The sequence below is a fragment of the Nipponia nippon genome, unplaced genomic scaffold (assembly GCF_047370975.1).
Source record: "Nipponia nippon isolate SJK-2023a ecotype South Korea unplaced genomic scaffold, ASM4737097v1 scaffold_5, whole genome shotgun sequence".
In the NCBI taxonomy this organism is placed as follows: domain Eukaryota; kingdom Metazoa; phylum Chordata; class Aves; order Pelecaniformes; family Threskiornithidae; genus Nipponia; species Nipponia nippon.
The window spans coordinates 5,862,919-5,878,429 of NW_028262369.1; the positions used below are offsets into that span (position 1 = coordinate 5,862,919).

At 35.2% G+C, this 15,511-nt stretch overlaps 1 protein-coding gene across 40 annotated transcripts in view; it reads right to left on the reverse strand.

Annotated features, from left to right (window-relative positions):
* RBFOX1 (RNA binding fox-1 homolog 1) overlaps positions 1 to 15,511 on the reverse strand; it is a 1,359,349-nt gene that overhangs the window by 33,476 nt on the left and 1,310,362 nt on the right. For 37 of the 40 annotated variants that reach the window (XM_087730989.1, XM_087730985.1, XM_087731017.1 and 34 more), the window contains one exon: positions 8,117 to 8,156. The exons of the other annotated variants lie outside the window; for them this stretch is intronic. In XM_087730989.1, coding sequence (XP_087587115.1) covers positions 8,117 to 8,156 — 40 coding nt within the window. The remainder of the gene's footprint in view (positions 1 to 8,116; positions 8,157 to 15,511) is intronic. 40 annotated transcript variants of the gene reach the window in all.

The window sequence follows — 15,511 nt, forward strand, 5'->3', positions numbered from 1 at the left end:
AAGCGATGATGAACTTAAAAGAAGAAGTCAGCTAATAATCAATTCTTTTTTGTACAAAATATGATTTATCATGTCTGGTTGATTAAACCTATGAATTTGTGCACTCAATTAACACTTACTGTTACACAGGTTTCCAATTTCTACACAAAATTATAATGAAGAAGCAAAATTCTCTTCTTCCATGAATTAACATTCAGTTGTATGTAACAGTAATTGCAGCTGTTCAATTAAGCAAACAGGACAAACAAACACACATTTGAAAGGAACTGTGTGCAGTGATGCATTGATTATCAAACTGTGAAAACAGCAGAGCTTCCTGTTCAATGGACCGCGGTGTTATATCAACCATTTCAAAATGATCTCAGCATGCCAATTAACAAACAGAGGCCAGTCTCCACAGATAACACAAACATGATTTACGTCCCAATTAGAATTCACCACCCCATAATCCTCTGGGACAGGGGACTTTTGTATTTCCTTTCCCACCTTCCCCCACCTTAACAAAGAGTTGACTAAGAAAGTACCAGATCACTCAGCTTTGAATAAAATTCACTATTTTGCTAAAGTGTTTGCTTTAATGGACTGATTTTTTTTCTTTTTTTTTGGAAGGCTGCATTCACACAAGATATTATGCTGAAGCATGAAGAATAGGCTACGATGTGTCAACCTGAACTGTAACAGTATTACATTTTTACTGCAGGAACTTTTGTGGGTTTTCTATTTTGATTTTACAAAATAAAAATTCACTCTTTTCAGAAAAGCAATTTCAACTACTTTCACAAGCCATTTCCCCTTCTACTATTTTGCTTGGTGGAATCGCTTTCATCCCTAACAGGTGTAAGCCTTTTTTGGTTTGAAGATTTGAAGCAGGTTGGTTTTGGAAATCAGTTGTTCAGCTGATAACACATCACCCTAAGAATAAACATATGTTTTACATATACTGACAGCTCATTAGAAACTCCAGGCTTTGAATTGTCAACTTACTTGAGGAATATTCTTTCTGACTTTTTCAAGTGCTCACACAGAGAATAGTACATTTACCTCCCCGCTCCTGGTCAGCTCCCTGCCAGCAGCAATTGTGTCACACAACCACGGGAATAAGGCAAATGCTTTCATAATACTATATATGCTGTCTCTTTTGCAGCAAGCTGCTTCTCCATGCAAGCACAGAAGCATTGAGACGAAATACTTTCTCATTTCACATCATTTGATTTTTATAAACCAATAGAAGGCTATTACTGTCAAAAATGTATAATAGGCACATATTGCTTGCAGGTATGTGCATACAGGCAATCAGATGTCAAATAATGTCACCAAGTGCAAACTGAGCCAGTAAACAGTGAGGCTGAGAGATGATAATGCAAGCTGCACACTTGGTCTGGCTTCTGCTACAAGGAGAAATGTGAGAGATTATACAAATTTATCCATTCTCCCCTCCTGGTTTTTGAGTGCTAAAAATAGCACCTGGGTTTTTTATTTTCTTTTTTATTTTTCTTTTCTTGTTGGTTTTTTTTTGTTGTTGTTTTTTTTTTCCTTTTTTTCTCTCAGTGCTGATATGAGGGAGTACACATGGTAAAAGTAAAAAAGAAGATATTAAGCTTGTTTCCCTGATCCAGTCCCTGGAAATGTGTGGCAGACTGCAAGTCATTCTGCAGTATGACATGATTCTGTTCGCCACATGTACGACTCCTTTGCTTGTCCTGTAGTCCATTTCTAAAACTCCTTATCTAAATGTGAGAGCCACTTCAGTTCAATCCAACTATGCACATAATGACTCCCACTGTGGTGCAGAATTGAGAATGGGCCACCATGAGAAGTATCAATGTTTCAATGTTCTTAATCAGACAAAAATGAGACAGGCTGTTCACATACTGGCTGGTCTTAAATCTGCAGATGGTAGGCTCTGTGAGGATTGTTTTCTTTCCTTTATTTAACTATCACTAATAATTGGTCAGTCTGTGAAGACAGACCCTTTCTTGCTCCCTAAATATAAGAGTTACATTCCTTTTATGCTTACATTTTGATTTGCTTTCATCAAAGATTTGCTGCTGAACAATGAAGCTCAACTCTGAACGTTATTAAAATGCTTTGGATTCAACAATCAGTATGAAATTTGTAAGAGCCCTGGAAAGACTGAGTCTAAAGCTATAAAAATAAAGAGATATCAAAGTTATTGAATTTGCCTGAGTTCTTTGGAGATCTAAAATGCAGGACACATTTGCTTATCAGAAAAATCATAACTCCCTACCAGCCCATGTCACGATTTCATATTTTTAACATAAGCTATCATATAAATACACATAAAAACATTCTTAAGCAAATTATTTTTATGGGGTTTGTGTTCTGCAGTTTTGGTGTGGTACTAAGTTTTCTTATTGTTTTACTTCAATGACTTCAGCTGATTATCATTACAACAACAAAATACTTGAAGGTACGCTTTATATTGGGAATCAGGATGGGAATCTGATTCAAACCCCTGAACTCTGAACTTGTGTGACAATTCTTTACAATTTTTCTCTAGTTTTGAACTTGGCTGGTATCTTAGATGAAGAATACATTAGTACTATTCAATACCTATACATCTCTTGAGTAATATATTAAATATTTATCTCACGACTTAGATTATATTGCAAAATATTTAGAATAAAATTATGTAATAATTACATAATAATAAATAACAATTTTCAGTTCCTGTGTTTTAGAAATCTTTTAGGAGTGTGATTTTTTTTCCCCCGCACTAAGTACATTCAAACAGAAAGTACCTGACTGTAATGCTTTGAATTATTATTTTGAAAATTCAGCTGAAATAATAATAAATTCAGCTAAAATAATTTAAAAATGCTTACTGCCTTATCTGTGCTCCCATATTTGCTGCTTCCAAAGGAATGACAACACGATGTTACAGCAGCTTAAGTTGTCTTAAAAAATTAGATATAGAGTCAATATACTCGCAGTCCAAATATAGCGATAAATCTCACTGGCATAAAATACTGAATGGGACACTCACAACAGTAACTGTTGCATTTCATGGGATATGAAGAATATCTGTGATTTTGTGATAGAATTTGGAAAATAAAATGCAACTGGTAGCCTATTCTTATCATTTATACACACAGAATCCATTTTCTCACACAATGATTTGAGTATTAGTATGATGTTACAAGAGTCTACATTCAGCATAATGAGTTTTTTCCATCAGTCAGCATGTCATACCTGTGGGAACTTATTGCCATACACAGGCTCTTGCAATACTGCTCTATAAAGAAACAGAAATGTAATGATTTGAATGAGTAAGGTAAGAAGGATGGAAAGAAGGATGGAAAGAAACATGTAAGGAAGGAATTTAGACAAATTGCCCTAAGCCATTCATTACAATTTTCCTTTCAATGTTTTATACATCTCTGTGGCTCAGGCAAATTGAAAAAGAGCAGTGGGATCTGTGGAAGATCAGTAACCAACTGTTACAGAGAAATCTTGATCAATTTTAGAAAGAAATCACAAAAATTTGAGATAAGATATGATAAAATGGAAATGAACGGAAAAATCAAATGCATCTGAATTTTTAAATAAAATGTGTATATCTGTAGTAAGAATAATTTCCACAAAAATGAGTTATACAAATGCACATCTACAGGTTACAAAACCATGTATATGTGTGTACCTCCTCCTAAAATACCTATATTAGTTTTTATCTTGATCTCAGCTGTACTGCCAGTGTTTATTGTAGATACAGATAAACTAAGTGACTCTAAATGATAAGTATTTCTTTTGTTAGTTTTTCCCATTACTAACCTATTTAATATTCTATGTGAATGTTGATAATTACTTTTCCTCAATTTTTACTTCCTATACCTCCTTTCACTCAATGATCTCAAAGTATTTTGTGAACATAAATTAATCAAGATTCAAAACCTTCTCTAGTATTGAGAATTATATCTGCCTTATTAGATAAAATTAGAGAAATGGGATTAAAAAATGGCATGAATTATACCCAGCCCTGTAGAATATAGTAATTTCTTCTTCTACTCATGTGATACTGAGGTTTAAACAGTATTTGTTCTGCTCACAGAGTAAAACTATGACTAGGAGAATTAAAATAAAATATCCACCGCCTCTTTGTGCAGGCTCAACTTCTGGAACAGGCTTATGTGAAAGGTTCACCTTATTTCTACACTGTGCTCCCAAAGGTATCTGTTGCCTCAGAGAAGCCCTTGGTAATACATCCAAACTGACCCTACCTGTATTAATTTCAACCAAATACAATCACCAGGAGTGATCAAGCATCTTTTTGAATGCAGTGTTTACATCTCAAATAAAGACCAGAGAGATGAAAAGATATTTCATCAGTAGATCTCAAAACTTTTAAAAAGGTATCATGGAGTGTTCCAGCACATCGAGCACTAGGAGGAACAACCCACTGCTCCTTGGGGACTCTTTTGCCCTTGGAAACATCATTTCTCCACTTCTCATTCTGTTTCTGTGAGTCACAGGAAATGGCACATCCCTACACTTACAAAACACAAAAATTTTTGGTTCTTAAAAGAAAGACTTCAGTGCTAACTGCATATCCTTGCTTTTCACACGAGAACAGTGCCTTTCAGGATATCTGATTGCATTGATGGACTTCTACCTAGTATCAAGGGAACATTGCTTAGATAATTATATCTGCTTTTTCCTTGGGAAATAAATATGTGCTCCATCCTCAATACCATCCTACTTCTGAGCTAAGGGAGATGGCAGTAGCTATTGATAACCTTGTTCCATACCCCTGATCACAAAGTATGCCTTATTCTTGGTCAGCAGCTCAGAAAAAAATCTGAAACTTATGTACTTATACATTGCCGTGGACTCTCATCAGTTGCAGTATGACAGGTTCAGAATCCTGAGAACAGGTTAGAAAATCTTGCTGTGAACAATAAAACTGACTAATGTCCATGGTGAAACTGTATTACCAAAGGGCTTCTGAAGCTGGTGATGACAGAGTTTGGAAGTTTCTCATATTTCTTAGCCTTCCCACATTTTAGGTGTGGATTGAAGACTGACATGTTCTGAAAACATTCTTTATGACAATGGTAAAAAAAACCCAACAGATTTAAGATAAAGCAGAGCAATAGTGTACAGCTATTATTCTAACTGCATATTTCTGTGTCTATTACTATTTTTGCTTCATCTTGTGGAGTGTATTTTCTTATTTTCACAAGTGTCAATCTTCATCTAGGAACTTCTATATTTGCTGGCAGGCAACCTTAATTCTCTTTTAATGACTTTTTCTCTTAGTGAATCAATACTTAATTTTAAAAGGGCTTCCTTATTTCCTAATCATCTCCTTTATTTTTCCTACTCAAAGGCACATTTAAAAAGGAATTCAATAGCTCAGCTATTTCAGAGGCATTATTACATTTCCTATAGAACTATATGAAATATAGAATATATTATATTACATCTAGAATCATGGATGTTGATTTTTCATTTTAGACTGTACTTTCCACCTATTTTTATACTCCTATTCCTCTGGTTAGTATTAAGCAACTCTGGTTATTTGCTGCTCTTGGTTCACCCTGCAGTTTTCACCCAACCACTATCTTTTTGTGTCTTCCCTCCTTCCTTTCCACAAAATCTAGCCATCAAGGGCTATATTGACAGCTAGTTATAAAAAGATTGGCATGGTCCATATTACTGTTGATACTCAGTGTAATCATACCAGAATGAAACCCGCTTTGATATGCTTGTTAATGCATATTTTTCGTCTGGCTTTTCAGTACTGTATTCCTTTTGTTTTGCTTTCTGTGGTATTTTTAAGGTTCCTTTCTCTCCAGTCTACTATTAAAACCTATATTGTTTAATTTTTTTTTCTCCTTTTTTCCCACAAAGCATTTGTTCTTTCACAAAGCTTCAGCTCTGCACTTAAAACGAAAAGCTGAGTAGAAGTATGTCATAATCAATTCAGATTTAATAAATAACTTGGTCCTCTGCAAACTAATACACTAAGAATGAATACACTGTGAATTTTAAGGTTTCTTTTGATTTATGCCAGTTCTCTATCTCTCTCTCCCTTCCCTGCAAAATGTTTTATATGCAAGAAAGAACAAATGTGAAGAAAAATGAATTATAAAATAAGAAGCTTTGTACATTATTAAAAAAATTAAACAAATTTCCAGAAGAGTGTTTTAATTCTGTCAACTGCTGTAAAGGTAAACATTCTGCTGCATTAAGAGAACTAAGAAATGCAATCAGAAATACAAGGCTGCAACTGAGTGAAAACCAATGTACCAGTATAGTTATTCCTTTTTCTAATGCACATGACTATTCCAGACAACAAAACTGAGGCTATACCAGAATTAGTAACTTCTTTTTTATCTTCCTCATTGAAATCACTTTCCATTTGGAAACAAAATGTTAAAGTCTGTGAGAGGATGTGAGGGCACCTAAAAATAATATTGTCAATCACCAAAAGAGATATTCCTGTTTTTCAGCACCAGTGGGTTCCAAAACTACGAACTGTTACATTAACATTTAGTTCCCACCTCTACTATCACATTAAGCAACCCTGAGAAAGATGTCTTGTTGCCTTCACATTTTCGGGTTGGTAAACTGTGCAAAATGGATGTCACATTCTTTTGACAGTTTGAAGAAATATGAAAATTGGAAACCACACTTGAAGAAATTCCACACTGTACCATGTATCCTATATAGCTCAAAAATTCAGCAGCAATGTGTTTAGGTGAGATTAAAGCAGCATACTACACTCGAGTAAGCCTTTGGCAAATGGGTGATTCTCATGTGTTGTAAACAATATGTTACTGATAACATCACTAAGTACATAGGGAGAGAATTTTAACCAATGCTAATTTATGTTAAATATCTTTTTAAACTACACAAATTAATTTTCAGATAAGTATCAGCCTCTTTTTACTCCTATCAGAAAAACAGAACCTACTTCATCCATAAATTCAAATTGTTTTCCTTCTTTACCTAAAACTTATTAAAAAAAATCCATTCCTGTGGAAATAGTTCTAAAATATTGCTGATAATGAATACAAGGAATGTTTTCTAGCACTACCTATTGAATTTTTAATATTCATACCAATTTCAACTCATCCATCTCTTTGTATCTCAACAGAGACAGTACAACAGAAGTACAAGTAGGTTAGAGAAAGTTGTCTGGTGAAATAAAGATGATACATGTCACTTAGGACCAGATTGCTTTATCAAAATAATAACAAATGTGAAAGATTACTGGAGTATCAGTAACACAGTTTACATCTACACATTTAAAAAAAAAAGCCTGTGAACATAGCATATAAGAATTAAATATTTTAGAAGAGTGAAGTTCATCCTCAACCACCTGAAACCTCTTGCATACTCTGACATAAGTAGCCTCTTTGTATACATTCAAGGTAAAAGCTTCAGTATTGGTAAGAAACTTTAAAAAATATTATTTAAAAGGAAATTGGTGACCAATGAAGTGAGGTAGGTAATGATGGATCCAGGGCTACAGATCCTTACTAACAGATATAACCACTTCCTACATCATGAGCAGTCTCTACCCATTTCATTTAAATTGAAATAAGTGGGCTTCAAAAGAGCAGATGGAAGTCTACTCAGATTACAGACAATACATAGCCATATCTTAAACTTACTATGTAATTAAGCTCTACTATCACCATGGCACTTATGTATACCCAGTTTTGCCTGGATTTGGGAAATCTATATCTCTCCATAAAGTATTTGCATACTTCAGGTATTAATAATACTCAGCTTGCCTCGATGTTTAAAAAGAGCTTTTGGGGATTTGCAGAAGAACGTTTCTGCTTTATTTTTATTTTTAATTTGAACTTCAATTTTGAAGGGAGATGCCCCTCTACACATGCACACACATTTTTCACATCTTTTTGCATTCATTCAGCATTTGATTGAAGAGTTAATTCAGCTCCACTGAACAATGATAGATGTAATGAACAGAAAGGTCTTCCAATGTGAGAGATATTCTTCTCAATTCTTTCTGACAGGCAAGGGATGGTAAATAGACAAAACAGAGTCAAGCTAGGCAGCAAACTTGTAAAAAGAATGACTCTGGTAATGTACAAGGACAGCATGCACATCAATGAATACTTACATAAATGTCTGCACCATAAAATCCATCCTGGTATACAACACTGCAAGGATGCACACACAAAGAAAAACATCCATATTAGTGCATTTCCACATGCAAATGCCACCAACCCCTGCACAGCTGAGGTTAGTCTTGTCACAAGAACAGAGGGAAGGGGGAAGGAAGGCACTCTTCACATTGGTTAAGGAGGTTGGTAGTAATTATCAGAAGTGAAACTGTAACGAATACAACAATTATAAAGTATGCCAAATACCTAGTCAAAGAGAGGCAAAGCATGGCAGGATTGGAAAATACTTTTGATAAGGTTTGGTTTTTTTTTTTTTCTTCTTTTTTTTAAGCAACCACATTTGGCAGCATTTTTTCTATAAAAATTTTCAGTGGGCCAATCCTACAATCAGTTTTAATACATTAACAAAATGCTGTCTCTTAAACTACTACTTTCTTGTCCTGCAATTATGTCAGCACTCTGAAACAAAGTGGTAGTTGTCGTTACTTAGATGGAAAACAAAACAAAGCATAAGTTTATATGGTGAGAGGAATGTGTGAAATAATTATACTGGTGGTATTCTACCCATTGGGTCAAATCTCAATACCTCAACGTACACACGGATGAGAGTATTCATAGGTACTGTATTGTTGGCTTGATACACATTTCCAATAGTGACAACTGGTCTGTTAAGAATGTCACGGCATTATTCTTATTAAAAAAGTATTAACCTTCCTCACTTTATCATTTTACAACTTTGGTGAATATGCCCGTGGTTCTGAATTCCCCTATAGTTTTGGTTGGATACATTACTACTAATCTGAAAAAATGTAGTACTGTTATATTGCTGTTAACAGTTTACCCAGAGACTGCTGCATTTCAGCTAAGACAAATTGTCACTGTAAATAGTTCAATTTTTAGATTCTAAACCCTTCAGGATAAATGGCATAGTATGACAAAGATGGTTTAAATGATGACACTAAATAAAACTGGAACTACACAACAGTGACCTACCAATTACCCACATTACACAAGTCCTGCAATTTTACATTCATTTGGCAGTTCTGCAACTTAAAATGGGTATTTCCAGTATCAGAATCAACCCAAGCTGTTTCAAGAGGTAAATATGAGAGCACACAACAGGTTTTTTGCAATAATATTTTCAATTTGGGAATACTATTATCTGGCCATAATAGTTATTACTAGGTTTCTAGCCTAAGCTGTTTTGCAATTCCAACAAGAATTTTCATGTCAGAAATATAACTGATCTATTGAGGCCAATGACCAAAACCCACAGGGCTGAGCTGGTACGTGTCTAAGTCAGGATCACTTGAGAAAGTCATAAATATGCATACATGCACATAAACCACATTGATGATAAAAGTTTGCTGTGGAATAGTAATGTGTGAAAACTCGGCTCCACTTAAATCACAGTGTCTGCCATTTGCTTCAGTAAGGTCAGACCTTTACTCATGTATTTTTCCATTTATTATGTCAGCAGAGCAAAATATGCCAAACCTCGTCTACATTGGTAGCATTCAGAGAGCTTTCTATTTACCTTGTAGTGTACTTTCATTTTGGTTTTGATATTCTGATTATTTTAAAATGTTACATGTTTTTCTTATACCTGTTTGCATGTAAGAAATAAAACATTCCACATGACTGAGGTAGAAATAGACAATTGTGAACAACATGGAAGGAGTTTTATGAGATCATATACAAATGATACAAAGTTTGCTGAAGATAGAGGCCCCACAACCACAACCCCCAGTTGCTCACATCCCTGCGCCACTCATGCTGGGAGGAGGTGGAGGAGTTGGGAATGAAGGAGTGAAGTTGATCCTGGGAAGAAGGGATGGGGAGAGGGGGAAGGTGGTTTAGGTTCTGTCTTAGTTTCTAACCATCCGACTGCATTTTAATAGGCAATAAATTGAATTCATTTTCAAGTCAAGTCTGTTTTGTCCATGATGGTAACTGGTAAGCAATCTCCCTGTCTTTATCTAACCCAAGAGCTTTTCCATCTTACTTTCTCCCCTTATACTCCTGAGGAAGGGGAATGAGAGTGCAGCTGGGTGAGGGTCTGGCAGCCAGCCAAGGTCAACCCACCACGGTACATTAAAACATACTACTTTCAATTATTATTAAACATTGCTATTCAGAAAATAATGCTTTTGAGAGAGTGTGTGTCAGAAAGGGGACCTTTTTTCTTCCTCCTCTTGGTGATCTGTGGATATCCAGTGAAGGTGTCACAAGATGAATAGGGGCTGATACATTTTGAATTCCCAAGTGCAGGTGGTTGTAATCTTGGATAGGTTACTTCATTCACCTAGGCCTTCCTTTTACATATAACGCTCGGTCATGTACAACAGAAACTTATTTTGCATTCTAAATATGCGACTGCTTGATAAATATTATACCCAAGGAAGTACCCAACACTAAAATGAGACATGAAGGCATGACTCTGTCATTAAACGTTGTTAGTGTTAAGACGAAGTGACAGAATCAGGCAAATGAGTATAACATTGCCAAGCAGAACATGGACTATGAAAAGATATCAGCTGATTTTATCTTATTTCCTCCAGATGGTCTTGTAGTATGATAGTGATGTTAAATATAAAACTTTCTGCTTCTTTTGACATTTGAAGAAAAGTAATTCTTCACATTTTCATAGATTTTCAGTGGATATTTTCTCTATTCTCAATCCTTGTCATTTGTTGGCCCCTTTGACTGAATCTTACCAGTAGAGTCAAATGTATTTTCTAAGAGCACCCTTCATCAGAAGGACAAAGTATAAAACACCACGAGCTACGTTTTGCTCTTGTGCTTTTCTTTCCTTCAGTATATAATTTTCCAAAGGGTAATTTGCTTGGGTTATCATCCCCTTTTCTCTCTCTGAAGCTGTAGACAGAAAACAGATAAGTCTCAAGCATGGGAAGAGACTGAATGTATCACACAGGGACCCATCTCACCACAGCTCCTTTTACACTTTAAATCCAAAAAATTGTCTTGGCAGACAGATAAATCTTGAGTTCCTTGTACACCAACACAGGGTCTGGAAAGAGCCACATTACTGAAATCTGAATTACTTCACCCAGGAATGGATGATATGTTAATGCACTACCTGGAGGCATTAAAATAAGAACAATAAATTTGGGGGATTTATTCAGTTGTATTTTATGATAGTGCTAAGGAAAACTCAAAGAGAGAAACCTTGATTTAATAAGAAAATGTGCATCTAAATAACATCATATGTGGCAATCATTTCCTGAAATTATTTTTCTATAAATATGAAACTACTTTCTCACCAACTATTATACATCTGCTTTGCATGGTTTTAACTGCTTTATTTTAGTCTCTGTGTCTTACAATCATTTTTTGTAAATATATTAAGACAAACTTTTTACTAGCTTAGATTCCACCTTTATAATATCTTGGGAGGACTACATCTGTCTTCATTATCATTTTTCTATCCTTATCTTTCAAAAGGATTGGGCTGAATAATCTATCAATGACATAAGAAGACAGTTCTTGACTGCACAAACCTTAGTTCAATAACTTTGTAGCAGCTGAGTATATGTGGCCCTCAGCCATACACACAATCTGCACAAGTTAACATAAATAACCTAAGGCAGATTAAGTGCATGGAGTGATTGATTCAGTGTAACAAATGGGCATTACAATCATGATTTCATTCATTGCAACAGGGATCATAGTTATAGTTTGCTATTTCCCCTCCATCACAACTAAGAGAAAGCACTTGCAGAACAAAAGTTCTCTGTTTTCTCATTGCCAGTGGGGTCGCCTTCACTGTCTTACACATATTTTCCAGTTTTTGGTCTTGGAAATCGCAGTGTACCTTTTATACAAAACCTTTTCTATGAAGCCTTCATGAAACAAATAATAGAAGAGATGTAATTACAACCTTATTTAAAATAAAGAAAAGACTGAGAATTAAAGTAACACCTTTCAACACTCTAGTAACACAACTTTCACTGTTGTAAATATAGAACTGAAACTCTTCTGTGAGGCTGTTTCAACTTCTTAGAATGTTCTCTAATTCCAGGTTCTTGTCTTCCCAGTTTCAACATTTTCTGCCATGAACAAGTTATATTATCCGCTGTGGAAAATTAATTGAGGGCATTGCTGCAGAGAACAAAGCTGGAAGACATAAATCACTCTGCACTGGCAAAACACTTTTTTTGTTCTAACAATTGTACATATACACAGAGCACAGAGTCCAAAGTAAGAGGAAGTTTCTGTGAGTCCAAAAAAATGTACTGGAAAAAAACATAATCACCGTAGTAGATGTAGTAGCTTATATTAATTATCTTTCTTTCTTAAATTCAGAATAAGGTGTTGGAAAATAAAGCTTCTTTTTCATTTTGAATCAGTTAGAATATGGCACTTCAAAACAATTATTTTAACAAAGAGGAACAGTTTCTGAATAGTCTCTGTTACTCCCCCACTCTCTCCAACTTCACAATTTTATTTAAGGTTGGGGATTTTTTATTCTTCTTTTCAAAGGGAAAAAAGAATATTGCTATGCCCTGTTTTCCCAGGAAAGACATCCGAAGTGGAGACATGAACTGAAAGCTAATTCTCTGTTAGCTTCATCAGAACTGGAAGGAGTGGAGGGGAAATGTGAAGACAAAGTCATCATGCCCTAAACCTGTGAAGAACTTGAGGCAAACGGTGCTGGAATAGAAGGGCTTCTCATTAGTTTTACTAATACTGCTATCTACTACTAGTATCTGCTATACTACCAGATATACAGGGACACTGGCTTTTCTTGGCAGCAGTGTAAAGATGGAGCATCATACTCATGATGTTTTACTATTTGGCGGATGATTTTTGAGAATGATGAGCTGCTAGTTGCTGCAGAGTTCAAAAGCAATTAGAGGTATCAAAATCAGATGACCAGATTTCGATAGTTTGCCAAAGAGAACAAAAACTGCTTCTTTCTCCTTTCTTTCAGCAATGTAAGTACTGCCAACTGCATCCAAAATATGTCACAAGAGTACCTTTACTAGCAGCTTCTGCTTTATTAGGATGTTTCTTACACCATTAGTAGGCACTTTGTCAATAAAATAGACAATCCTAGAAAGACACTGGTCAAGCCAAGAAGACACTGTTTTTACACTTATGTCTTTTTTTTATCATTTAAAAATTATTTTGTACATAACACTATCTAGTACCCAGAGAGAAGCCTACAAGAAAGGTCAAAGAAATCGCAAGCTCAAATCCTCCCACATGGAAGCTGTCCCAAGAAAGAAGGTATGAAAGGAACTTAGTCAGCTTAAAATAGTAACTGCTTTGCTCCTCAGCCAAGTTACCAATCTTGCTGTGAAGTTCCCAGAGAGCCCCCTGAGATAAGCAGGCAATAGCTCATAGCTCCACAGCTACCTCCTTCCATACCGACAGGCTCTGATCTCCGTGCACTGCTCAGGCCATGCACAACACGACCATCTCTTGCTTCTCTTCCTCCTGTAGCGTAGTGTTGAAGCTAAGCTTTCCATGCAATGTACATCTCCAAATGCTTTTTTTCTCATACAAATGGAGTTTTACTCCCTCATTTCAGTTTCAGTAGTTTATGGTACATAAATGGTACATAAATGAATTATACATACAAAGTTATGAGGAAGCTGCACATTGTAGTATTTCAAGGCATTAGAAATGATGCCACAGATGCCAAAAATGAAGTATTTTCCATGAGCTAGTAAACAAGATACTATCTCAAGGAATTAGTGAAATGCCTCGCTCACAAGAAAAGGCTCCATGAATTATTTACGTAGTGCTACATATCTCATGAACACTGATTTAATTTTTAAATGACACCTTTTAAAGCATGTGTGTTGTTCTTGAATTTATAAGAAAACAATGGCCTTAAATAAAGCTATATTCAACAATTTTCCTCAGACCTAGCAGTGTGCTGTATTTGCTGTTTCCAGTAACTGTGAGACACAGCAGAAGAGAGCTTTCCGTATGAATCACACTGATTTGTTTTGCCTAATGACCACAAGATCTTCTAGATTTCCTTACAGCCTGGGATGCATTGCCATTTCTTAACTTTGTTGATAAACAGTTTCTAAGAAAAGGTCACGGGCAGGACACCAGTGAACAAGAACAACTACAGATTCAAGGGAGACTGAATAGAAAGGTGGCTTTTGTTATAGAGCAGAGAATCCTGAGACTGCTGCTGAGATAAACACTAGTAAGCAGCATGTCAGACTAGTCTAAGAAATACATGTTCTTAGCTTTACAGTTGATTTCCAAATTTAAAGCAAAATGATTCAGTTTCAGTTGCAAAACTTTGTCATAGAAACAAGTAAGTGTGAAGAAGATTATTTCAGGTCAAGTATTGTATTATATTTTATTTCAGTTATAAGCTTTCTAACGTTAATGAAATAAAAGAAAATTAAAAAGTTCATTTCAAACTTCAGCTTTATATTTTAAACTTACATGTGGGTTCTTTTTTAAAAAGAAAAGTAATATTTTTCTAAATAAACATTGCTGGAATTTAATGTATATTTATAATTAAAGTTATATCTGTCATTATACAAAATAAGTATCTTCTTTTTTTTTTTAATGATTGAAAGTATTTTAGTATGAAACTGTTTGCTTGGCTCTAAGGCTGGGCTCGTTCCTTGAGTGAAAAATGAGAAATTGCTACTAAATGAATTGCGAAATAGCATTCCAAGGTTTTTCCATTTTTCTTATCAACAAATGATGTTCCAAGTTGTTTGCTTCCTTCTGTAAGTTGATTCATTCTCTGTGATCTCTTTATTACCTCTGTAATTTTCCTTGACTCCTACTCCCACTGTGACTGAAAACAACATTCTTATAATTTATTCTCATTGATTAAGGATTTTTTCTGATGAAAATTCCTTTTTGCTTCTTTGATAGGTCAGTGTACATAATGGGTGAGCACAAAACAAAGCATTGCAAAGAAATTCCAAATTGTACTATTGTATCAGTGAAGTTACTAGCACAAGATCTAATACACTAGGCCAAAGAAATTATTTCAGAATAAAGCCATGTTAATCCAACTGTGGATCAGTGCAACAGAGGTATGTATTATTTCTGCACTGATCCATGAATTGCAAAAGTTGGAAATTTGTTTTGTGCATCAGAAAGCAGTGCCTTATTATAAAGCATAGGTGGATGGAGAAAATTGAACCTGACTAATATCTGAACTAAGACCTATCTAAATTGAGACAAAGCTTACTAACTGAAAAATTTTGCAGAGTAAAATTGTGTTAGAAAACATATTGACTGGCAAGGTGAGCCCTAGATTACAGGTTCATCTCAGACAGCTGGAAGTCATCAGAACAATGAGAAGATGTGACTTCTTACTGATGCAATGCATGCCTCCCTCTGAAGTCAGCTTTAAAGACAGGTCATGAAGGTAGTAG